At 40.2% G+C, this 26,783-nt stretch overlaps 2 protein-coding genes across 2 annotated transcripts in view; one reads left to right on the top strand and one right to left on the bottom strand.

The window, feature by feature from the left end:
* LOC117994782 (aldo-keto reductase AKR2E4-like) overlaps positions 1 to 26,783 on the bottom strand; it is a 231,412-nt gene that overhangs the window by 183,714 nt on the left and 20,915 nt on the right. The gene's annotated exons all lie outside the window — the stretch shown is intronic.
* Positions 1 to 26,783, top strand: part of rhea (Talin_middle and talin-RS domain-containing protein rhea) — an 86,248-nt gene that overhangs the window by 51,096 nt on the left and 8,369 nt on the right. Inside the window, exons 46-62 of the mRNA XM_069508027.1 lie at positions 2,238 to 2,340; positions 3,044 to 3,174; positions 5,081 to 5,213; positions 5,835 to 5,958; positions 6,736 to 6,900; positions 7,376 to 7,560; positions 8,674 to 10,488; positions 14,458 to 14,574; positions 15,088 to 15,264; positions 16,172 to 16,367; positions 16,710 to 16,837; positions 17,731 to 17,850; positions 18,071 to 18,280; positions 18,642 to 18,820; positions 19,308 to 19,478; positions 19,981 to 20,292; positions 26,181 to 26,360. Of these exons, the coding sequence (XP_069364128.1) occupies positions 2,238 to 2,340; positions 3,044 to 3,174; positions 5,081 to 5,213; positions 5,835 to 5,958; positions 6,736 to 6,900; positions 7,376 to 7,560; positions 8,674 to 10,488; positions 14,458 to 14,574; positions 15,088 to 15,264; positions 16,172 to 16,367; positions 16,710 to 16,837; positions 17,731 to 17,850; positions 18,071 to 18,280; positions 18,642 to 18,820; positions 19,308 to 19,478; positions 19,981 to 20,292; positions 26,181 to 26,360 (4,446 nt within the window). The remainder of the gene's footprint in view (positions 1 to 2,237; positions 2,341 to 3,043; positions 3,175 to 5,080; positions 5,214 to 5,834; positions 5,959 to 6,735; positions 6,901 to 7,375; positions 7,561 to 8,673; positions 10,489 to 14,457; positions 14,575 to 15,087; positions 15,265 to 16,171; positions 16,368 to 16,709; positions 16,838 to 17,730; positions 17,851 to 18,070; positions 18,281 to 18,641; positions 18,821 to 19,307; positions 19,479 to 19,980; positions 20,293 to 26,180; positions 26,361 to 26,783) is intronic.

Here is a 26,783-nt window from a genome sequence, read left to right as displayed (position 1 = left end):
GCGAGCCTGACTCGCACTTGGCCGGTTTTTTTTATGTGTGTAGTTCCCCAAAATGATCTAACCCAACCGGAAAGTGCATTCCGGCGGCAATTCACAGCTCTGCGTCGGTACAAGCGCTAATTGTAAACAAATCCACTTACTCAGCGGGCTATTTATACTCGTGTGCATGCTAGCAACTGAAATAGGCTATTGGTACCTAATGAGCCTAAATTAATTTCAACAGCTTGAAAAGAATAAATCCTGAAAAAACCGCCCAAGGGCGAGTCAGACTCGCGCATCGAGGGTTCCGTACTGCAGTTGTATTTTTTCGATATATTGCACGATAAATCTGAATATATGAAAGGAAAAGGTGACTGACTGACTGATCTATCAACGCACAGCTCAAACTACTGGGCGGATCGGGCTGAAATTTGGCATGCAAATAGCTATTATTATGATGTAGACATCGCCTTAGAAAGGATTTTTGAAAATTCAACGCCTAAGGGGGTGAAATAGGGGTTTGAAATTTGTGTAGTCCACGCGGACGAAGGCGCGGGAAAAGTTAGTTTAATATAAAGTAACAGACAGTTTCTTATCGAAAAGTTTAATATAAAGTAACAGACAGTTTCTTACCGAACAGTTTAGTATAAAGTAACCCAATTAGTTCAGTAACCTCATTATAATATGTAGTCCGTACATACATCGGGTAGTGACGCGCGCGTGGTGCGCTTGCGCAGTTTGCGTAACGCGCGCGAACCGTGTCAGTGTCAACATGAACAAACTGTTTGTATTTTTGTTTATTTTGAAATTATTACCGTATTTCTGTTCATATTACACTAATAGGGGTTGAAGATTAATCTAAAGGAGCAATAGGCAGTTGTGATCATGGAAAAACTTCAGACTAAATTAGTTCAAACGTCAATCAATATATTGTGCGTGTGATTGAATTTTTGTGATGGTGTAATATAGAAGTGTTTTCACGATCATTTTGCCATTGCATGCGTTTGGGTTCCGGTATAGTTCAAGACCCTATTTTCAATAGTTTTAGAGTGTGTCAGTAGTTAATGTTTAGAAAGTTTTGAGTAAATGCAAAAGCTTTTAGTTCAAACATGGATCAATATAATATTGTGCGTGTGATCATGTTATGTTAGACCATTTTTGTGATAGTGGGATTCAAGGGTGTTTTCACGATCATTTTGCCATTGCATGCGTTCGGATTTCGGATATACCAACAAATAAAATAAAGCCAATACGCATCTTCTAGGCAGGCGTGATGTAGACTTCCTTTTTGACAGCTTTTTGTTAGGCATGATTGTCACTAAGTGAAGCGTAAAGCTTTAGGATTAGGTTTTTTTTAGTCAGATTCAGAAACCGTGAATTTAGGGTTAGATCACACAAAAAAAAAAAAATTGTGGTCATGAACTAATAATTAGTATTTTCAACTTTCGAAGTGAGTGACTATATCAAGTGGGGTATCATATGAAAGGTCTTCACCTGTACATTCTAAAACAGATTTTTATTTATTTTTATGCATCATAGTTTTTGAATTATCGTGCAAAATGTCGAATAAATACGACTGTAGTACGGAACCCTCATTGCGCGAGCCTGACTCGCACTTGGCCGGTTTTTTATTAAACCCATACCCCTTTGGTTTCTACACGGCATCGTACTGGAATGCTAAATCGCTTGGCGGTACGGCTTTGCCGGTAGGGTAGCACGAGCCGAAGCCTCCCACCAGTCCAGACCAGAAATTTAGAAATGATTAAATCCCAAACCCCTTGCCGGACCTCCCACTATCAAGATCACAGCGATCACTGCACCAGGGGGGAGGTCGTGAAAATACGACAATAGTGCAACAGGTGGGGTTTGATTGACCACCGACCTTTCGGATTTCAGTTGTTGAGCTAGAGAGCCTCTTATTTTGGAACTTTCTGAAAATTTGTTTTCTCTTAAACGACGTTTAAGAGGGGGGAATTTATGTCAACGCTTCTTATTAAGTTGACAGTGCGTTCGCGGCCTATCGGAACTATCATGTAGATTATGCCTAAAATTAGTCTATGGTCAGAATTGTACCTATATAAGAACTGTCAAAATAAACCGTCACATACACACACTCTCCGCTGAAGTACGTTGTTGCATTGTTCCTTCTCCGAACCTAAAAATTAGAAGATCTGCCTATCGGGTCTTCGGTGTTAGTTCAAATAACTAACAAGACCTATGACCTAAATTATAATGTGACCATGTGTGTTTGTCCACAGAATGTCGCTGATCGGATCCTATGATGAGACGGACTCGTTTGTGGACTACCAGACCAGGATGGTGGGCGCTGCGAAGGAGATCGCTAGGCTTGCTACGGATATGGTGAGTTGTTCTTCTTCTTCTTATTCGCTCTGGGCTGGTTTCCCAGAGCGAAGAAGAAGAAGAATAGTGAGTTGTTTTACTGTATCTATATATGGGAATAAAATGAAAAACCGACCAAGTGCGAGTCAGACTCGCGCACCAGGGTTCCGTAACTACAGTCGTATTTTTTCGTCATTTTGCACGATAAGTCAAAAACTATTATGCATACAAATAAATAAAAATCTGTTTTAGAATGTACAGGTGAAGCCCTTTCATATGACACCTTGATATAATTATCTTACTTTGAAAGTTGAAAGTACTGATATTTCTTCATGAACACAATTTAATTTTTTTGTGATGTAACCACAAATTCACGGTTTTCGGATTTTCTCCTTACGTGTGCTGAGAGAACTACCTAACTGCCCAATTTCATAATTCTAGGTTAATGCTTCCCGGGTTTTCTTGACAGACACGCCGGACAGACGAACAGACAGACAACAAAGGGAACCTATAAGGGTTTCTTTTTCCTTTTGAGGTACGAAACCCTAAAAATGACTCTTCAAGCGCCATTTTAACTCTCATGTCAACAGCTATCATGTCGAAAGTAAGGTTCACTTTTAAAGTAAGGTCTTACTTTTGATATGTTTGACACATAAAGTCAAAATGGAGCGTGAGGAGTCATTTTTTACGCACTATACAAGACACATAATCCGTTTACTTTCAGACGGCCAAAGCAGCGACGGAACCAACCCGCCTGGTGGAGGTCGGCAACGAAATGTGCGGCAAGTATGAACGACTGGCCGCCGACAGTGTTGGCGCCTCCGCCACCACGCCCAACGGTGACATCGCCAACAGGTGAGAATACTGACTGACTGATAAAACATCCGTTATCATCATCATCAACGGATAGACACACGCCACGGTCTTGCGCCGCCGCCATCCAGCGGCTCCCTGCGACTCGTCTGATATCGTCCGTCCACCTAGTGGGGGGTCTTCCAATGCTGCGTCTTCCGGTGCGAGGTCGCCGTTCCAGCACCTTGGGACCCCAACGTGTATCGGTTGTACGAACTATGTGCCCTGCCCATTGCCACTTCAGCTTCGCAACCCGTTGAGCTATGTCGGTTACTCTAGTTCTCCTACAGATCTCCTCATTTTTGATTTGATCACGTAGATATTATTTGATAGTTCTAATAGGTTTAAATGATTTTGTAAACTGGCGACAATAAAAAGATTCCGACGAATTGAGAACCTCCTCCTTTTTTTGAAGTCGGTTAAAAAAGAATACCCGGCTGAGTTTGTTGTGGGCTCTTCATAGAACTGGGCGCGTTTGGAACGTAGTTAATTAAGTCCGTAATTAATTATCACCACTATATCATCTTACAAATTAACAATTTTGATCATCAGTAAGCGTAACATGTTACCTATTCTGAACTAGCTGATGTACGCGTGGATTTAGGTTTTTAAAATTCCTGTGGGAAATCTTCAATTTTCCGGAATAAAAAGTATGTAGAGTACCTATGTCCTTCCCCGGGATGCAAGCTATCTCTGTACCAAATTTCGTCAAAATCGGTTGAACGGTTGAAAACGGGTGAAAAGCTGGTAGACAGACAGACATACAGACAGACAGACACACTTTCGCATTTATAATATTAGTATGGACTAGCTTATGCTCGCGACTTCGTCCGCGTGGACTACAAAATTTCAAAACCCTATTTCACCCCCTTAGGAGTTGATTTATCAAAAATCCTTTCTTAGCGGATCCCTACGTCATAATAGCTATCTGCATGCCAAATTTCAGCCCGATCCGTCCAGTAGTTTGAGCTGTGCGTTGATAGATCAGTCAGTCAGTCAGTCATTCAGTCAGTCACCTTTTCCTTTTATATATTTAGATGCCTACGTCATAATAGCTATCTGCATGCCAAATTTCAGCCCGATCCGTCCAGTAGTTTGAGCTGTGCGTTGATAGATCAGTCAGTCAGTCAGTCATTCAGTCAGTCAGTCAGTCACCTTTTCCTTTTATATATTTAGATGCCTACGTCATAATAGCTATCTGCATGCCAAATTTCAGCCCGATCCGTCCAGTAGTTTAGCTGTGCGTTGATAGATCAGTCAGTCAGTCATTCATTCAGTCAGTCAGTCAGTCAGTCACCTTTTCCTTTTATATATTTAGATTAGATAAGAGATAAATAATTTGACTTTGAGTTAGAGAAACTCCGAGCGTAGCTCTCTCCATCGTCCGCTGAGTGACAGATTTCTTAAATATTCACTTATAATACCACAAGAGCTTTAAAATTATCGGGTATTTCCCGATAGGTTCGTTGCAAACAAATGAAGGAGTCAAGTTTTTCAGGTTAAAAAATCACGAGCGCGAAGCGCGAGTGATTTTTCCTGAAAAACTTGACGACTTTATTTGTTTGCAGGGAACCTTGAGGGAAATGCCAGATAATTTTGAAGCTCGTGTGGTATTATAAGTGAATATTTAATCTGTATTAAATATATAAGTGAAAATTTAAGTGATTATTTTTCCGTCCCAAATGTCGGCCAAAATCTCCAATTTTCACAATTGAATTCAACCTGTCAGTTTGACGTGTGGTTAATTTGACTGGATCATGTTTGTTTTTTATATATAGCAACTACCAGAGAAAATTTTCAAAAAATTATCAGTATAATACCATGTAGGTTGTACCACGTGACGTCGAATGGTGCAATTCTATTGGTCGACATTTGGGTCGGAAAAATAATCTTCTGTATTTGTGGTCAGGATTCGCCTGGCGGTGGTGGAGCTGGGCGAGGCGGTGTCGGCGCTGGTGCGCGCCGGCGGACACTGCAGGCTCTCCGCCATTGCGCAGAACCAGAAAGCCGTAGCGGACTCCGCCAGGAAAGTCAACGAAAAGGTGGGTTTTAAATTGCTTTAAGCTAAAAAATTATAGATTTACTCGATTTTTAACATTGATCCATCCATGCATCCATCCATCAGCCTGTTTGCGTCCACTGCTGGACATAGGCCTTTCCAAGAGCGCGCCACCAAACACGGTCCTCCGCCTTCCTCATCCAACCGCTTTATATATTAACATTGATATTTTCACTATATTACTGTGGCGGTTGCCACAGATGCAACTAGATGGCGCTATTCAATCGATAACATTTCATGACGCAGTCCCGAACAAATGTACCGCCGACAGTACTCATACTAACAGAGTTTTCTGCAATCTGGACTATATATAGAAGTTTCAAGATACAACCGTCGGCCCAGCTGGCGCTACCGAGCACAACCAACCGCTCGGTGGGAGATCTCCCTCCCTTTGGTACGGTGGCGCCTACACACCGCTCCCGTACATTACCTACAATTGGGGAGATGTTATTTGCTGGCAACCTTTGTTGTACAACTACGCCCCCCCTGTCAATGTCAATCAAGTGCCAAAAGAGAATTGTCGCAGTGTTTTGTCTGCCTCTGTGATAATGTATATATTCTTTAAAAAAAAAAAAAAAAATGTAATGTGTATGTTTGTCGGTAGGTGGTGAGCGTGCTGAGCGCGCTGCAGGCGGGCTCGCGCGGCACGCAGGCGTGCATCGACGCGGCGGCCACCATCGCCACCATCCTGGGAGATCTGGACACCACCATACTGTTTGCGAGCGCTGGTGAGTACCGGATGTTCACGAAGACCGTTTGGCTATGTTTGTGTGAGTGCACATGGCAGTAGCCGGCAATAAATATCGACCTTTATAATGAGACTCGCTGACTCGCCCCGGCTTCGCTCGGGTGGAATTTAGAAATTCGAAGTGGGGGTTGCATTTCCGAAAATCCTGAAACACGGATTTCTTCATTTGTAACCGAAAATCCAAATTCCAATTATCTATATATATAAAAGGAAAAGGTGACTGACTGACTGACTGACTGACTGACTGACTGACTGACTGACTGACTGACTGACTGACTGACTGACTGACTGACTGACTGACTGACTGATCTATCAACGCACAGCTCAAACTACTGGACGGATCGGGCTGAAATTTGGCATGCAGATAGCTATTATGACGTAGGCATCCGCTAAGAAAGGATTTTTGAAAATTCAACTCCTAAGGGGGTGAAATAGGGGTTTGAAATTTTGTAGTCCACGCGGACGAAGTCGCGAGCATAAGCTAGTCATTGATATAACTTCAAAAATGACGGACTTTCATACAAATTTCCATCCCCTATTTACCCCTCTTAGGGGTGGATTTTCAAAAAACCTTTTATTAGTGGATACCTAGTCTTTCCGAACACACCCTCCTTTCATGTCTCTAGGACCAGCCGTTTAGGCTGTGCGTTAATATATAAGCCAGTCAGTCAGTCAGGACTTTGAATTAAGATACAAAACGCATGAGCGTAGAAGAGAAAGTGCATTAGACAATGAAAATAAAAAATTGTTCTCCCAGGTACATTGCAGTCCGACAAAGAAGGCGATACATTCTCAAATCACCGGGAGAACATCCTCAAAACTGCCAAAACCCTGGTGGAAGACACCAAGACCCTGGTCGGAGGAGCGGCTGGAAGCCAGGAGCAACTGGCCGCTGCGGCTCAAAGCGCTGTATCTACCATAGGTGAGTCTCTCTGTCATGCTATATCTCCTAAACCTCGAGAACATCCTGAAATGCCAAAACCTCTGATGGAAGATACCAAAACTGATCGGAGGAGTAGCTGGGAAGTCAGTCAATTGGCAACTGCTATTTATAATAATATGGGTAGGGATAACTGCTCATTATTCAGGGGAAAATAGCCGGCAGAAGACCACCCGGCCGTAGAAGAACATCGTGGCTAAACAATTTACGCCAATGGTACGGGAGGAGTACCCGATCTCTTTTCGCGCAGCAGGGTCCAAGGTGCAAATAGCCCTAATGTTGCCAACCTCCGATAGGCGACGGCATTTCAAGAAGAGAAGAAGTGATTACTGATACAAGTCCCGCAAATTGCTAATACGCGTAGTAGCCATTTTAGTGACGTCAGCACTAGACTGAAGTTCATGGTTCCAGCGCAATAGCAATTTGCAGGATTTAGATGTCCGTTTGTTGTCCTCAGTGCAACTATGCGAAGTGGTGAAACAAGGTGCCACGTCACTGAGCGGAGCGGAGCCGCAAGTTTTAGTGCTGCACGCGGCCCGGGACGCGGCGGCGGCGCTGAGGGACCTCGCGGCGGCCACCGCTGCGGCGAGCGGCAAGAGTGTCGCGCACCCGGACATGCATGCCCTCAAACATGCTGCCAAGGTAAGGAGGGAAATCCGGGATCTTTCGAAATTTTCCTCTTTTCAGGATTTTTCGGGGCCGTTTTCGACGCCTTTTAGGATCCTTTAGTAGTTTTCGGGCACCTTCAGAAGCCACCTTTAGGAGTTCTTCCTTTAGGAGTTCACCTTTAGGAGTTCTTCGGGATGATTTTAAGTGCTCCAGAAAGTGGTGACAAAGAATATTTCCAAAATAGTTTTATTTCAATAGATTTTTACTTGGTGGTTTCATAGCTAAAATACGATGCCAAGGTAAGAAGAAATTTCTCCAGGATTCTTCGAAACCGTTTATGGAAATTGCGGTGTTATTTCGCGGCCCTCCAGAATGTGGTGACGAGGACATCAACCTCCTAGGCTTATTTATTCCGACTGATTTGTTCTTGGAGAAATGTACTCTGGTTTAGAAAAATCTCTAACTCTACCAGGACCATAATAAAAAGTTTTATTTTCTAAATTCAGAGCTGATTTAATTTCAGAAGTAGTTCTGAAGTCATCCGCTGAAAGGATTGATTGGGTCAATTCACAAAACAGTCTTTTCGAAATTGAGTCATCTCATGTAACCTAAGATGACTGCCTGTATAGCAACTGTGTTTAATCGAGCTGCTATTGAGACATGGGAACGATATTTTCTAAATTGCTTCAGATTAGGTAAAATTATTATTATTATTATTTTTAATGGACTAAGCAGCTTTCGCTGATGCGTCTATATCAGAAGTGCTTCGAGTCTTCCAAATGCTTGTCCAATCTATTCTTGAACTGGTTAACAGAACTTGACGTAACCACATCCTTAGGTAAATGTTTGAAATAAAAGATGCAACACAACAATGATTGAAGGTAAGTGGGGAATTTGGCTAAAAATCAAGTGTTTACTAAGTTTTTGTCGGGTTGAGTGGGTTCTAAAATAATTCTGAATTAAAACAAATTCTGTGTATAAATCTTTTGCAGCAACTAAATTTTTGTAAATATCTATTTTTTATTCGTCTGTACAAAAAATTACAGTTTTAATTAATTTTCGCTGTGTTCTTTTTCTTTGGTTTAAACTTTTGTGTCCGTGTTTGTCTGTGTACATGTCAATATTGGACTTTTTGGTGTTTTGTAGCGCCTCTCAGACCCGAAGCGATGGAGCCTCCCCATCAAAACTAACACGGTTCCCCGGAGCAAGCGACGTTCTATAAACATTAGAGATTACAATTCGTGCGACTCCGAAACGGATATGTTCCAATCCGATCAGGAAGACGAACTTATAAAGCTCCTCGACTATTCGAGTCATGACGATGATGTATCCCCGACGATATTCCACGACAGCTGCGAAGAGCTAATCGCTTATATCGAAAGTAAAATGATTAAACCACCAGCTAGATTCACCAACGATGACGTCAACACAAGATACAATCTCGCATCGCGAAATAGTTTATTCGATATGGACTGGCGTGTAGTCAAATATGGTGAAAACATATTCTTATCCGAGCTAAAGAAACTAGTCGATTTATTCATAAGCTGTACTGATAAAGATGAAAATAGAAAGCGGAGACATGCGCAGGAGAAAGTTAAAGCCAGTTCAGATCTTGATAGTGAAATGACAAGGCTGTCTCAAGTTATGGACGATTTGGATTGGCAAGATGTGGTGAATGAGAACATTAAAACTACTATAACTACTACGGTTATCGAAAAAACTCCAAAAAGAACTAAATTTGAAAAGCCGAAGTTAAAAAGTCCCGTATTTAAAGTCAAGAAAGTAAAACCGATCAATTTAGTAGTCAATTTAGAAGCGAAAAGTTCTGATACGAACGAAGTTTTGAAATCGCCACCACAAGAACCTAAGAAAGAAGTTATTCCACTAAAGAGAGATGTTACACCGCCAAAGGATGATAAAAGTGTTACAACAAATGTAGAAATAAATAAAATGGAGTTTTGGAATATGTTCAAAGACGATACAGTTTGGTGGAAGGCTTTGGCTAAGAGGAATTTGGAAAAAATGGAAGAAACTAGGCGTGAATTAGAACGTTTCAGTGGTCATGAACTAGTTTTGGGAGAAATCAGGTCGGAAATGGATAAATACGAAAAAGAGAAAGAGACTTTACAAAGCTTCATCGAAGAAGTAGATAAATCTAAAGATTTAGAATACGATAAAAAATATGAAGACATGGTTCTGAAACTGATTGAATTTGCCAAAAAAGATTTCATTTACAAAGGTTTCGATCCATTGATTGAAAAATTAAAACTGCTGTCTAATATACAAATCGAAGGCCGAAAGAAAAGAGTTGTCAACATCGAAGATATTCTAAACGTTTACACTCAAATCGACATATCCAAATATACATATGAAGAACTGTGTCTATTGGAAAAGTATTATCAAGAAATAATTAGGAAATATAAAATAGAATCGCGTGAAAAAGAAAATTTGGCACCAGTCGAATATATCGATAGAGAAAAGGATAACAGATCAGCCCCGCCATCTTACCATAGAAATGTTATTCTAAACCTGAACTCACAACAGAATTTAACTAAGAACGTTAATCATTACAGCACCATGAATATAAGTAATAGTCACAGCTTAAGAAGAACTAAAAATATCAATCGTAAATCACAGAATAATGTAGAAATATTCGATTTAACACGAACTTATCCTATGCAGTATTATGCGAACAATTGGTGGTCAATTTATGAAGACATTTTAAAGAATAGAGAAGAACAATTCGGTACTATAGATAATTGGTGGAATTTCTACGAAGATATATTAAATAGGAAAGATATAAGCGATGAAGAATTAAGAAGGATCCGAGCTGTCGTGGAACATAGAATGAAGCGATCGAGACCTAATAGTCGATTGGAGGAGCAACTAAAAATGTTAGACGAAGTCAAGAACGCAAGGTTCCAAGAAAGCGAGGATGTGGCAACAAGCGGCAATGAATCGGTCAGATTTCTTACATTGCAGTTCATTAACCGCTGTGAACGCACATTCGACATAATAACCAAAGAAGCACGCAATGGATGGCATGGTGTTGTATGCTGGAACCATCGTATCATGTCGTTTATAACTTGTGGTGTCTGATGTCCTAACTTTATTGGCTGTCGCTGTTTGAGTCCCAAACTTTTTTGTCTCTTTTATCCTCGTGATGTCGTGATTTTTTATCCCTTTCTCTATCTATACTATAACTTGTCAAGCTTTAATAATTATTAACATTGTTGGTAGTGTAGTTTTAACTTTTCAAAACACCGTAATTAACTCGTGTTTTTATTGAACTTTTACAAATTCTTAAATTGTCCAAATATCAGCATTGGTTTGGACTATTCGCTTTAGATTTATTTACGTCAATAGTTGTAATATTCTTATTTTTTTGCTTTATGGCTTTTAGTAGTGCCACACTATTATTTAAATATTTATTAATACTTTTAAGAGCTCTTTTGAGCTAAAGAAAAATATTTCCGTTCAATCTTCAATCTTTCCTGGCATTTAACCACTTTATGCTTATAAGCTTCTAAACATTTATGACTAGTTTTACACAAAAATTAAAAACTTATTTTTTAACGGCAATACCTAAGTTAAAATGTTTTGTTTGGGACTTAAACAGTTTACAAAATAATTCAAAATGTAAGCTTCAAGACACGCCTTCTCCTTTCAGTCATATCAAGGTTCGATCATGCGTCAAGAATAGACTTAACAAGCGACATTTTTGTTTGGTTTTGTGTGGTATACACCATCCCCTTTCTGTCCCTTTTCATTCGATCCTCCTGTAAATTTTTCCAACAGTTTTATTTCACAGAAATATACAGTGCGTACAAAATGACTCCTCATGCACCATTTTAACTGTATGGGTCAAATGTCACGTCAAAAGTTCGGTTAATCTTTCAAATAAGGACTAAACTCGTACTTTTGACATGAAATTTAACACAGAAAGTTAAACTTTACGCGTAGTAAGTGTATTTTATTGGATCAAAATATAAATAATTCTGACAGTATTTAAAAATTATGAATTGTTAAATATAATGGAAACTGGGTTTGCAAATATTGTGGCTAATTCTGCTGGACACAATGTCTAGACTAAACTAAATTAAGGTCTAAATCGTGCTATCCTTTTTTATATTACTATTAATAAAAATATCCTCATCTTATAGGAACTGACTTTATTCCATTTAGACAATACTTAATAAACTTCAATCTTAGTTCTAAACTATTAACTTCTTCAAGACATAATTATAAATTCTAATTTTCCCTGCTTCAAATCAATAGCTCCGGCTCTTATGGCCGCCATTTACATCTCCTCGTAATTCTTTTTTTAAATTCAACTGTAGGCAAAGCAATGTCGCTAACACTATGAAAGGGGTAGCAATAAATTTAGACTTTAGAAATTGTGTACAACAGATTTGACTGTATCAAAAATTTAAAAACCCCTAATTTTGTACGTGATCCCAGCAAATGTATATAGGTGGGGACGCCCCCCGCACACCCGCACAGCCCGATTGGCAGGTCGACCTGTCGCGCAACATACATTATCCTTCTGCCCTATATATTATCTCCTGGACACATTTCATATATCTATCCATATCATTTCACTTTCGGACCATTGTATTGACAGTTGTCATCGTCGGCAGCAAACTCCGAAACTATGATGCGAGCTATGAGATAGTCACTATCCTGACTGGTTGATACTCTCTTAATGATTAACTCTTACATCCGTACTCAGAGTCGCTTAATCGTTACTTAAGTTTAATTAAAACGAGACAGAGCTATATCTCTCACATAAATCTGTCTCGTTTTAACTCAATCTTAAGTAACGATTAGTGACTCTGAGTACGGCTGTTAGCTAAAGAATATTCATAAGAGTCACTTAAATGGACATAACAAGTATAGTCCATAAAAAATAACTCCTCACGCGCCATTAGGTCACGCCACTCTTTGGGTCAACTGTCATGACAAAAGTACAGTTCAACCTCAGAATAAATACCTGTAGAAGAAGCCCTATTGTGATTCTTACTGTAAGAGCGAGATAGCTAAATGCATTTGGGCTCTTATTAGAACGTGACAAAGTGATTATTTTCTGTCCTTATCACGGTGGCCATTGTGGCTTTTTTTTTTGCTTGTCTAGATGTATTTGTACGTGAGATCTGGACAAACAATGTGAAGTGTGGTTATGTTGACTCAAGTATTTTAAGGAAATAATTGATTTGTTTTGTTGTTTTTGAAGTTACTGCAGCCCACCATTGCACAATGCAATGGTGGGCTGCAGAATACTAGGCTACAATAGCCGAAGCGAACGTAAAATAGAAGGAATAACATTTCACAAGTAAGGTACCTCTGCTTGAGCGAGAGGGACTATAGGGGCCACGCTAGTTGCATATCTGTAAGTGTATATCTGTGGGTTCACCTTTACTCGTACCTAATTTTGACATGAAATGTGACACAAAAAGTTAAAATGGCGTGTGAGGAGTAAAATTTTTAGCCAATAGTAGTAAAGTGTAGTGTAGGTCAATCTAACTGATTGCGATTGTCGCATTGACCGCATCAAAGTTTTGGTTCAGGGTCATCACTCATGGAATGTTAACAGCAAAAGCCACAAGCTTTCATTTCACGCGAATATTGTCAGGGTTGTCACGGCAAAGGCTTGGAAAGTCCAATATTGACGTTATTTTATATTTTATACATACGACGAGCTTTTATACCTATTATTTTTATGTATTTACGTATTATTGGGACCATGCTTTAGTTATGTCACACATGAGAAAAGAGGTGTCACAAATTGCGACATAAGGGGTCATTTTTGTCACAAGATGTTGTGATTTACTTTTCTAAAATGGCTATATCAGAATGCAAAACTCTTGAAAGTATTTTCAATTAATTACATTATTAACACTGCGTGATCTAAGCCAGTAAGTAGTTAAGGAATGCATATCCGTGACATTAAGAATCAATTTTTATACAGTGCAAAAATGGACTGTTTGTCACGGATGAATGTTACACGGTTTTAGGTCACACGGCCTATAAAATAATATACGATACTCGTACTCGATCGTGACTTATTCTGAGTCTATTATTGCATGGCGTGCAATACTGGATTATTTAAGTCACGTATCATAATGAACTATTACGGAAAAAATCTGTCTGGGGATTATGGTCATAATGTGACGAATGTCAGAAAAGGGAAAACATGTGAGACATAATTAATGAATGGTCTTTATGGTTGAAAGCTTATGGGTTTCCCGCTTAGGCATGCTTTTATCGCACTGGGTGTTCTATAATTGTTTTTATTTTTTTATTTGTCGTCAGCCCTAACTTAGTTGGCAACCCAAAGCTTTTTTTATATTAAAAAAACTGTAGTTCTTATTTTAATTAAATCGTATTTGTGTTAATTTCTTTATAGAACTGTTAAAAATATCTTTGTATACAAATTGTTAGATTTAAATAAGCTACTGAAAAAGTTTAAGAGTTAATCCCAACTTTCAAAAATATTGGAAAATTGATCTAGCAATAACTCATAATTTTACGCACTCGTGCATAATATCATAAATTGAAAATAAAAATGTTGATATTAAAAAAGTGCAAGTTTACTGTAAGAGTAGTTAATCAATGACAAAGACAATAAACTCAATGGGAGTCATTTTGAGTCACAAACGAAACTATGCTTTCTAATTGAATTTCGAATGTTTTCTGAATACATTTTCGAATTAAATGTTTTCTGAAAACATGATTGTGATTGGTTGGCCACTCAAAATGGTTAACGCCTACTGAGTTCTTTGTCTCTGTCATTTGTATGGGATTATGTAACAGAGAGTCCTATACTAACTTCTCTCCGTGTATAGAGTATAATTAGGTCAGAAATCCCAAAAGAATTCGCCAAAAACTCGCCGAAAACAGATGGTGGAACTAATGGTGATAATTTGACAGGTGATGGTGACGAACGTGACGTCACTGCTGAAAACTGTCAAGGCTGTGGAGGACGAGCACACGCGTGGGACCCGGGCCCTGGAGTCCACCATCGAAGCCATCTCGCAGGAGATTGAGGTAGGTTGGAACTGCTGAAAATCTTCGCATTATTGCCTTTCTAAAAAACGGCCAAGTGCGAGTCAGGCTCGCGCAACGAGGGTTCCGTACTACACTCGTATTTTTTCGACATTTTGCACGATAATTCAAAAACTATGATGCATAAAAATAAATAAAAATCTGTTTTAGAATGTACAGGTGAAGACCTTTCATATGATACCCCACTTGATATAGTTATCTTACTTCGGAAATTGAAAAAACTAATTATTAGTTCATGATCACAATTAAATTTTTTTTTGTGTGATGTAACCACAAATTAACGATTTTCAGATTTTTCCCCGAATGTCAGCTATAAGACCTACCTATCTGCTAAATTTCATGACTCTAGGTCAACGGGAAGTACTCTGTAGGTTACTCTTGACAGACCAACAGACAGACAACAAAGTGATCCTATAAGGGTTCCGTTTTTCTTTGAGGTACGGAATCCTAAAAACCGGTTTTTGACTCTACTCACCACATAAAATGTTTCTCCAGGTGCTGATGTCACCAGCGACACCAAAGTCCACAGCATCGGTGGAGGAACTGATGCGCTGCACCAGGCTGATGACCGCCGCCACCGCCCGAGCAGTGGCCGCCTCCGGGCAGGACCAGCTCACCGCTGCCGCCAACCTTGGACGGAGGACCGTGCTGGATATGCTGGCTGCAGCCAAGGTAACTAATTACTAAAATATTTTTTTTTAAGAACTAGCTTATGCTCGCGACTTCGTCCGCGTGGACTAAACAAATTTCAAACCACTATTTCACCCCCTTAGAGGTTAAATTTTCGAAAATCCTTTATTTTATTTTATTTTATTTTATTTTATTTTATTTTTAGCGGATGCCTACGTCATAATAGCTATCTGCATGCCCAATTTCAGACCGATCCGTCCAGTAGTTTGAGCTGTGCATTGATAGATCAGTCAGTCAGTCAGTCACCTTTTCCTTTTATAGATTTTAGCCATGTTTATCGTGACTAATATTCCCCTTTCCCCTCCAACTAAGCGTAAAGCTTGTGCTAGGAGTAGACACGACAATAGTGCAACGGGTGGGATTTGAACCGCCGACCTTTCCAATTACAGTCCGCTCCGTTAACCGTTGAGCTATTGAGGCTTTTAGTTACAGTACCATGTTTAATCACCACTTGCACCAGGACTAATTAGGCCTCTTCATTATCGAGCCATGTACTTGTGCTCCTCTGCTGCATCTTCACCAAAAGCAGAAGTATATGGCGCGACCTCCCTGGCGCAGTGATAAGCACTGTGGTCTTGTTAGTGGGAGGGCCCAGGTTCCATTCCTGGCAGGGGTTTGGAATGTTATAATTTCTAAATTTCTCGTCTGGTCTGGGGGGAAGCTTCGGCCGTGGCTAGTTACCACCCTACCGGCAAAGCCGTGCCGCCAAGCGATTTAGCGTTCCGGCACGATGCCGTTTAGAAACCAAAGGGGCATGGATTTCATAAAAACTGTCATACCCCTTCCAGGTTAGCCCGCTTTTATCTTGCACTGCATCATCACTTACCGCCAGGTGAGATTGCAGTCTAGGTCTAACTTGATGGAATAATAAAAAAAAACTTGCTTCCAGGGTGCGGCCCATTCCGCAGAAACAGAAGAACTGAAAATTAGGACTCTAGAGACCACTAGAGCGGCAGCGGAGGCCTACCGGTCCCTGTTGGCAGCCCTACTCAACGCGCCGGCCTCTAGGAATCAACTCCCAGAACTCTCTAGAAGAGTGGCGCAAGCGGTCGCTGATATGTTAGCGGTGGCTGAACTGCTTAAAGGTAAGATCTTGCGCTCGCTTCTCTCGCCTGATAAGAATGAAAGATACCTGGCATCGACATATCTCATGACTCAGCTACTGCATTCAAAAAAAAGCTCTTATCTTACGGTGGGTTCATCTCCTAAGTAACTTAATTATTAATTGTTTAGTTAAGTAGTTAGTTAAGTTCTTTTTATTTGTCTAGATATTTTGCAAATGCTGTGTACACATTTTATAGATACATTTATCAGCCTGTGTTTGTCTATAAGTGTCGTAGTTTGTGTTAAATTAATGTATTGTATGTGTTCCTAATAAATAAATAAATAATAATAATAACCAGTAACGCTAACCCCATATCCCGCAGGCTCGGAGTGGGTGGACCCCGCAGACCCCACCGTGATCGCGGAGCAGGAGCTCCTCGGGGCTGCGGCCTCCATCGACGCCGCGGCAAGAAAGTTGGACGCCCTACGCCCACGCGTGGTCAAAACTCAGGTTAGTATCCAGCACTACTACTACTACCACTTTTATAGGTAGCGCCGATGTACCTGCGCAGAAATCTTATTTTTGAATCAGGAATCTCTGTTGTACTTGTGTTTAAGATCAAAGTCAAAGTCAAATGATTTATTCAAAATAGGTAATAAATTACTCTTTTTGATGGTCGGATGTTGGATTTGTAAGATATAGTGGTGATAATTATTACGCAAACTTTAAACTAAAGCTACGAGGGTTCCAAACGCGCCCAGGTCTGAGAAGAGCCCACAACAAACTCAGCAGATCTGATCAGCAGAGAGGATCTTACAGGAACAGGAAAGAAACAAGAAGGAAACTGTTGCAGTGGAAAGTGGAAATGTTGAAGAAATGCCACGCGTCGGTAAGATATGTTTGATATTCTTGGTTGTTTTTGTATCACCCGGGAATCAAACATATTACCTATCGACCGTGGCCCACCATCTAACGAAGAACGAAGAATCAAACTGAAGAAGAATTGTAGAAGATATAAGCAAAGCATATTGTTGATAACCTAGTAGTTACGACGTCCGCTTCGTATTCGGGAGGTCGGGGGTTCGATCCCGGGCACGCACCTCTAACTTATTGAAACTATGAGCGTTCTAAGCAATAAAATTTCTCTTGCTTTAACTGTAAAGGAAAACATCATGAGAAGAACCTGCATGCCTCTATAATAACGTCAAAGGTGTGTGAAGTCTGCCAATTCGCAATCGGCCAGCGTGGTGAACTATGGCCAGAACTTTCTCATTCTGAGAACAGAAGAGATCCGTGCTCAGTAGTGAGCCGACGATGAGTTGATCTTGATGATAATGAACCCTATTAAATGGTTTCTGAAAACTATACACAACTAAAAGTTGATATTTTTATGTGTGCTTCAGGAAACGGATGAAAACATGAACTTCGACGAGATGATCTTGGAAGCTGCGAAGTCCATCATCGCGGCCACATCTGCTCTCGTCAGGGCTGCCTCCGCCGCACAGAGGGAGCTTATCGACCAGGTGTGTACTGACATACTTACATCCATTGTCTGGCTATATATGTGGCGTCTGTCCCCTCCATGATATGAACCCCTTGTATTTCGCATGGCAATCGAAGACTATTTATTTTTCTATAATAGGTAAAGCAAGTTGAACAGGTGACCTATTTTTGACAGGCCTAAAATTTCAGTGTTACCTAAAATATAATTTTCCGGATTTTGTTCAATTTCATTCCTTTCAGGGTAAAGTGGCCCGTCGCCCCACCTCATCATCAGACGATGGCCAGTGGTCCGAGGGTCTGGTCTCCGCAGCCAGGCTGGTCGCTGCAGCAGCTCACGCGTTGGTGGAGGCAGCTAATGCGCTGGTCCAGGGTGCAGCTTCTGAAGAGAGGCTGATCTCCAGCGCGAGACAAGTGGCTTCAAGTACTGCTCAACTGCTGGTGGCCTGCAAGGTGAGTTCACGTCATTAGGGGAATCTGGTTTCTTTTCCTCAGCAGCTCACGTGCTGGTGGTAGCTGTCAGTGCTAAGGTGCAGCTTCTAAAGAGAAGGTGATCTCCAGCGCAAGATGGATATCCCCCATCCTACAGTAAAACTGAATGTGTTTTTATCTTGATTTGATTACGAAGAGAAACTAACGAGCATGGCTCTCTCCAACCGCTGAGTGACTCTGAGCTTTCTTTTGAGATCTACAGTTATGAGACTATTTCGCGGAACCTTATGTTCAACTGTGGACGTTTATCGATGCCATTATCAGCGATATTATCCAAAACTGAAGAATATCTGCAGTCTCTTATTCGACATATCCATTCCAGGTGAAAGCAGACCCAAGTTCCGAGTCCACTAGACGCCTCCAATCGGCCGGGGCTGAAGTTATCAGATCCACAGATAATCTGGTCAGAGCAGCCCGCGATGCAATCCACTGTGATGACGAGCGAAGCCTGGTCCTTAACCGCCGCATGGTGGGCGGAATTGCCCAAGAGATTGATGCCAGGTAAGATGCCATAGTTGTTTCAGGGTCTGGAGACCAGGCAACTACCACATACCAAAAATCAAGTATGGGCTGTTGTTGGCTTAGGAGTTACCTAGTTTTGAGGAGCTGGGTGCTGAAATTTCTAATATTGATACTTTACCGGTAGATGTCGATATAAATGAGCGAGCAGTTACCTGACCGATGTATTTATTTGGGTTATTTGGCACGATATACAAATCAATATAAGTTTAACCAAAGAGATTAGCTAGATAAGATGTTATAGTCACTTTAGAATCTGGAGACCAGGCAACTACCACATACCAAGAATCAAGTATGGGCTGTTCATGGTTTAGGAGTTAAGAAGTTATGCACAGCTGGCTTTTGAAATTCATAATGGTGATAGCTTAAAGGTAACCAAATATATTTATGGTAGAGCAGTTGCCAGGGTCTTATTATATTTTGAGTAATTTTACAAAATATTGAAAATGCTTCAATTTTCCATGTTCAGGTCCGAAGTCCTCCGTATAGAGAAGGAGCTAGAGGAAGCTCGCGGCAGACTGACCGCTATCCGGCAAGCGAAGTACAAGCTCCGGGACACGTCCGGCGCGTCCGGGGACGAGACGGACACTGACCATCCGGGATACTCCAGCGACGCCTCTCACACTCCCACACCACATAGGTGAGATTATATAAATCGCCTCTAAGGTTGAACAAGTTATAGATGTTTAAAAATTGCTTTTCTTCTAACTGCTGTGAGAGCAAAAGGTACAGATTTTGTGAGTTTGTGTGTATGTAAAAACTGCCATACCCCTTCCATGTTAGCCCGCTACCATCTTAGACTGCATCATCACTTACTACCAGGCGAGATTGCAGTCAAGGGCTAACTTGTATCTGAATTTTAAAAAAAATGTGGAGGATAATCTCCAAAAATGATGCACCTATCTGCAAAATTCTTTCACCAATTTTTTTCACGAATTTGATGATTCTAGGTGAACGGGATTCCTATAGTTTTTCTTGACAGACACGACGGATAGACAGACAAAGTGATCCTATTAGGTTTCATTTTTTCCTTTTGAGGTATGGAACCCTAAAAATTGTAATTAAAATCCTATAACCACAGTCCCATTATATTGCGAAAAAATGTCTATTTTTTCAATATTGCTTCTAAATTGATTTTCCAGATTCAAACCGCCCACCAGCAGCTTCGCCAACACGACGTACAGCCCGAACAGCACATTCAACACCACACACAACACGCACACGACACACAGCACGACACAAAACATCTCCAACATATCCCAATCCATCCACGGACCACCTACATCCCCGGGATATAACCAAAACATGTCCCAATCCATCCACGGGCCGCCTACATCCCCGGGATACAACCAGAACGGGTACAGCCGGGATGAAAAGATCCAGAGTCCGTCGTTCTCCAGCTTTCGACCTTTGGACGAGACCCCCAAACAGAATTACGAGGGGTTCACGACACGGTAAGTTTTGATGTGGTCATTAAAAAAAAATTGGTTGGAGTTTTTTTTTTAAAAGTGAAAACTGTTTTATTCGCGTTGGGTGATTTTGAATTGGGGCAAAACCTTCAGGGTCATGTATTACTTAATATTGCTTAAGGCGATATGTGTCCCAAAAGTGGTGTTGAGATACATTTCGAATGTTCAAAGAATCAACTTTTGGCCTCCAAAAACTACAAAGGAGATTGCCCATTTTCTTAGGAGCTTTGGGCCCTCCCTAATATAATTGTTATGTCACCATGGTTTTCATTTTATTTTGTAGACAAATAATTAACTCTTTATATTCTGCAAATGATTTCTATTTATTCACCCAGGTTATAAAGAAATCTTATTTTTTATATTGCTGATTTTGAGGTTATATTTAATTAATACTTCTTCAAAATAAATGCATGTCTACGATTCTAACTGTAATTGTGGATATTTTTAATAATAGAGTGAAAAAAAGTCGTAATAAAACAATCGTAAAAGAATAACACATTTCTTAAAAATTTAATTTAAGTTTTGACACGATGCCACAAAAGAGGGCCCGTTCACGGGCGATCTCCTTTGTTTATTTATTTTTAATATTATAAAAATTTAAGATATTCTTTCTAAACCAGCGCTGTATGTTTTTGTACTTGTGCAAGACATATGGCATTTATGCTGAGTCGGGACTTTTTTTTCGGGTTGTGCCACACAATATGACAGTCTATTCCGGCGCTTCTTCTGCTTGAGGTCTTTTGACTTTACTGCTCAAGTATTAGAGGCGCCGGGATGACCTAACTAGGTCTAACCGGTAATGTGTGGCACAGCTTTAAAAAATAAACGTTTTTCTTTCTTTCTTTTCTATTGGCACAATTTACTAATATTAATAAAAAGAAAGGTTTGTTTGTAATCGATAAAGTCTTAAACTATTGAACTGATTTTAATAATTCTTGCACCATTAGACAGCTACTTTCCAGAAGTAATATAGGCTATAAATTATAGTCAACAATAAATTATAGAAACGAAACCATTAAAAAAAAATGAAACTCCAACCAAAAACTCCATAATTTCTATCATCTAACAAATTGTCTAAACGTCGCTTTTTCTTCCACGCTGCCGGATCCACATGTAGATGATAACACTTCGAACCACCCTGTATAGTGCCTTCAGACGTTACTTATGATACGTGCCTTAGATTTAAGGATATCTTAATTAAGTCCCGCAAATTGCTAATGCGCGTGGCCGCCATTTTAGTGACGTCAGCACTGGACTGAAGTTTCGAACTGATGGTATATTTTTATTTCGGCTGACGTCAAAATGACGTCACTTCGATGTTAATGAGACATAGTTCCAGCGCAATAGCAATTTGCGGGAGTTATATAAGATACATATTTAGTTGGTTTCCTATATTATTCGATAGAATTTTGGGACGTAATGATATGTTCTTAGTTATTCCGATTTGAACAAACGAACGTGAGAAAGATACATTTTAGCGTTTAAACTACCGTGAGTGATTTCCATTATAAATACTATCTGTCCCGGCTTACTCACGTGTGTAGTCGACGTTAGCCCGACTAGTTTCGAACCCATCCGGGGTCCTTTTTCAAGGGAGTCCGTCCGCGCACGCGCCGCGGTTTTGACTGCGGGACGCACGTGCCGCTGCCCGTAGAGCCCGTTGTGAGGGTGGCTGGGGTGGGACGGGACACCATTAGCTAAGCGTGCCTGGATTTCGGTGACGGTTCCAGTGATGAAGAACAGCAGGAACTGTCGGGAGACGATCGGCAGCTGTCTCCCCCCCACCCCAGCCACCCTCACAACGGGCTCTACGGGCAGCGGCACGTGCGTCCCGCAGTCAAAACCGCGGCGCGGGCGCGGACGGACTCCCTTGAAAAAGGACCCCGGATGGGTTCGAAACTAGTCGGGCTAACGTCGACTACACACGTGAGTAAGCCGGGACAGATAGTATTTATAAAGATACATTTATTTAGAGATGGCAATAAAGCAACGCTATTGTACAGGGTGTAACCAGAACGATAGCAAAAACGAAGCCAGGTGATAGTACTGATGATTACTGATATGGTACCATAAGAAAAAACGCAAAACAATCCTATATTTTGTAAAAGTTCACGATATATTGCAAATAAAACATCTGACTGGCGCTAGAGGTCAACGAACGTTTTGTAAGTAGGCCATTCGGAGTCAAAAAAAAAGTGAAAAATACTAAATCACTAAAACTGCAAAACGAGGCAAATGGTTATTGGTATTGCATTGTGTTTGGGTAGTATAACAATAACGCTAAGTTTTTGCTAACGTTCTGGTTACATCCTGTATATGTTACCACTCAAAGACCAAAAATGTTCATCATCATCATCAACAACCGATAGACGTCCACTGCTGGACCTTTGTCCAGCTGTGGACATTACAGTCTATCAGTTGATGACGATGATGATGATGATGATGATTGAAACTTGCGTTAAGAACAATGCTACTCCCAATATTGGATCGAATAATGTAGAAAATTCTTCTAGCCATAAGAAATGTTCTAAAATTTTGAATATCTGACTAATTATTTATTTATTATTTGACCATGAATATTTTGACTGCAAATAAATAGTCGCAAATTGGGCTATTGGTTAGACCGATTTTACCAAAAGTGCATCAAAAGATATTCAATATTTTATCATAATTTAATTAATGGATCATTTCAAAATTATTTGTTATCAGTTATCATTGATATGCTAACATAATTGGCTGATAAGTTAGCATATACTACTTGATTAAAAATCAAAATTGTATCATTCTACATTACTTTGACAAAACCGCGCATGAGCTTCGCTTCAACCATTTGAAAAACTGTTTGGACCAGAAAATAAGTTATCTTGAATTATTTGTACCAGTTTTCAAAATTAACTTTATTGTCTGTAATAGTTCAGTTAACGAAAATAAATGACAAAATTAAATTCTTTCACGTTGAAAGGCGCAAAAAAGCGTAAAAAATTACTTCTGACGAGCCGTTTTAATTCTTTTTATGTGCCAAATTTCATGTCTAAAGTACGATTTTAGTCCTTACATTAAAGGTTAACCGTACTTTTGACGTGACAGTTGACCCATAGGGTTCAAATGGCGCGTTAAAAGTCATTTTGTACGGACTATGTCGATTATATTTATATTGGTAATTGATCCTACTGGATCAATCGACCTTTAGAAGGAGATAGCAGGTTTGTAGAGCGCTGTCCCTACAAAACGTCATATAGGTATGAGTGACAGAGACAACGCTCTACAAAGCCGAAATGTCATTCTAAAGGCCGATGTACATTACTTTCGGCCGCCTACTGTACATCAGGTGTGAGGATTGGATGTAAGCGCATTGCTGGAGCGAGCTGCAGCTCTGTTATCATGATTTTAACATGGTTGGGGTCTATATTTTCGTTTCCTGGGCCTAAAAATTAGATTAACTTCGTCAAAATTCTAAAATCTCGCTAAACGCTCTACTAAAAATCGATTCAGTAATGTTTTATCTGTTAAAATAATATTTCGGTTTCCAGAGGAAAAACCACGAATGACAGAACGATGAAAAATAAGTAAGTCGTGATCGTGCGCTTTCGACTGACGTCTTTGTATACGCTGGATAGGTTTAAGCTGACTGACTCACTGACTGACTGCGCACAGCTCAAACTACTGGACGGATCGGGCTATTATGATGTAGGCATCCGCTAAGAAAGAATTTTTGAAAATTCAACCCCTAAGGGGGTGAAATAGGGGTTTGAAATTTGTGTAGTCCACGCGGACGAAGTCGCGGGCATAAGAATCATTGATATTTTTGTACGGAGGGAGGTCATCAGTCCAGCGTGTATAACAGAGGTCAGTGGCACTCGATAAAGCTTTCGAAAATGTGTTTTTTTCCGTTTTGTCCAAACTCAAAATTGTGTCGCTTGCCGCCCGCGTTTTTTTTCCAAAAAAAGCATCGTTCTGTACATATTTCGCGAACGTTCTTCCAAAATTTTACGTGTATACGTAAATATTACGTGTAGACGTAAATCTTACGTTATATTACGTGATCTAAGTATATTGTAGTCTAAGTAATTTGATTGGTCTTGTATAACGAAGTGTCAAATTTACGTCACGATAAAAATGAATTGGGCAATATTTTTTGTTTCTAAACATAATTATAATACAAAATGAGTTCTCACGTGCCATTTTAACTCTATGTGTCAACTGTTATGTCAAAAGTACTTGTGACATGACAATTGACACATAGAGTTAAAATGGCACGTGAAAACTCATTTTTTTGTGCGGACTATATAATTATTTTTTTTAACATTTAAAAAAAAAAATACGTATACACGTAAAAATATGACTATGATCTCTTATCACTGCCTACTTTACCCTTTTGTAGCTATTTTACCCAATTTCTACCCCATATGTTTCGTATGCTATGTTTTCCGACATATAGTATAGAAAATGTCATTCAAATCTTATGAGTAAGACAACTGTGCCTATATGTATAACTGACTTTTAATTGTAGCTTTTTTTGATAAATAATTATAATAATAATATAGATGCATGTATTTAGACAAGTTTAATATGTTCGTATTTAGTATAACAATATTTATATGAACATTAATATAAAATGTACAAAAAATTTGACTTTGCTGTAATTCACATGACGTAACGTATTCACCAATCAGATTACCCAGAAGTGACGCGATAATTTGAACACGTGATCGCTCAATCATTTGATTGGTCGAAGCAAGCACGTCTCTCCGTTCTGCTTCAGATTTAAACTCACGTGCATTCAACTTATATATAGAGCGAATGCAGTCGGCCCAGTTTAAGAAGTCCCTAAAGTTCAAATTTCAAAGTAAAAATTTGGCATGCAGATAGCTATTATGACGTAGGCGTCCGCTAAGAAAGATTTTTTGAAAATCCAACCCCTAAGGGGGTAAAATAGAGGTTTGAAAATTGTGTAGTCCAGGCAGACAAAGCCGCGAGCGTAAGCGAGTTTTTACATAAAAGTTTATGTGCAAAAATTCGAAAACAGCATAACAGACTTGGGGTGTTTTTGAACTTGGCTATTATGCGTTCGTTTTAATTAAATCTTTCGCAAACGTCTTTGCCTTTCGAACGTACGGGTACGTAATAAATTCAAAATGGCTTTTGAGATATGAAAAATGAAATAGATTTTTTGAACGTATATTTTATATGAATGTTTTAGTATAACTTAAGGATAATACACCTATAGTGCGCGTCAAGTAACCAAAGGGGTATGGGTTTAATAAAAACTGCCATACACCTGCCAGGTTAGCCCGCTATCATCTTAGACTGCATCATCACTTACCACCAGGTGAGATTGCAGTCAAGGGCTAACTTGTATCTGAATAAAAAAAAAAAAAAAATCGAGATGGCATTCGGGGTATGAGGCGGGGGAACGCCTCGCACACTCGCGCGTCACCCACGCTATCCCGCACCGGCGGGGTAGTTACGTATCTCGCGACAGACGTAAATCTCGCGATCATTGCTGTCACACGTCCGGCTAGAGAGAGACAGCAATAGCCACAAAGCAAAATAAGAAGAAGAAAAAGAGAGACAGCAAATGAATTTTCGGATTGCTACTGCTGTCGCGTCGCTGTCGCTACTGCAACGTTTGCGCCGGTTAGTGTGTGGGCTGTGCGAGGCGTCCCCACCCCGATTGCCGTGTCGTCTTGTTGCTGACTTCCAACTATCTACTTACGCTAGTGTGTATTATCCATAACTCTTCACTCGTGTAGTGAGCTAGTTGGTAGCCCCTTGTCTATTTACATGCGTCTCCAAATAACGCTGCAGCACTAACTACTAATCGTACTTTTTCTCCTCCCCCCCCCTAACCTGCATGCGGGTGTTAACACTAGGACTAGCAGTAGCATGGAGGAAACGGTTGTCGTCAAGTCCTTGCAACTGCCGGCAGTGCGCACGGCTTACTTGGTAACGGACGAGGGTGAACGGGAGAGGATATGGTATCGCCGACAGAGGCCGCCGCCGCCGCCCCCTCGGAGGATATCGCTGCTAAAGCACGAGGACGACGCTAGCTCGTGAGATTCGATGCTATTGGGTTCGTTCTGAGAGTCTTTCCACACCGGGGGCACCCGTAGCACATATCATTTTTTTCCAATCAAGTGGGATGCAATGTGAAATGTATAGCAAAAGTCCTTCCAATCCACTAAGTTAGTTCCAGAAGTTTCTTTTAAGCACTGAGGGTATTATGCACATTTTCATTCAAGTTTCAGCTTAATATTGGGTGTAGTAAGACATGGGTAGCAAATTCTAGAACTCCTAAAATTTCCAAAAACGTCTTGTATTACCTTCCAACCCCTTGCTAATAAATCCCAACCCTTGATACTGCCATTTCATCCTATTTAGTTACATCGGTGATAATTCGCAAATTGCGGGTAGATGAATAAATTACTTGGCATCTGACATTGTAGCAATTTTAGTATCGGTTAGGTAGAGTATTG

The sequence above is a fragment of the Maniola hyperantus genome, chromosome 27, assembly GCF_902806685.2.
Source record: "Maniola hyperantus chromosome 27, iAphHyp1.2, whole genome shotgun sequence".
Lineage (NCBI taxonomy): Eukaryota > Metazoa > Arthropoda > Insecta > Lepidoptera > Nymphalidae > Maniola > Maniola hyperantus.
This window is presented reverse-complemented; position numbering and strand designations above follow the sequence as displayed.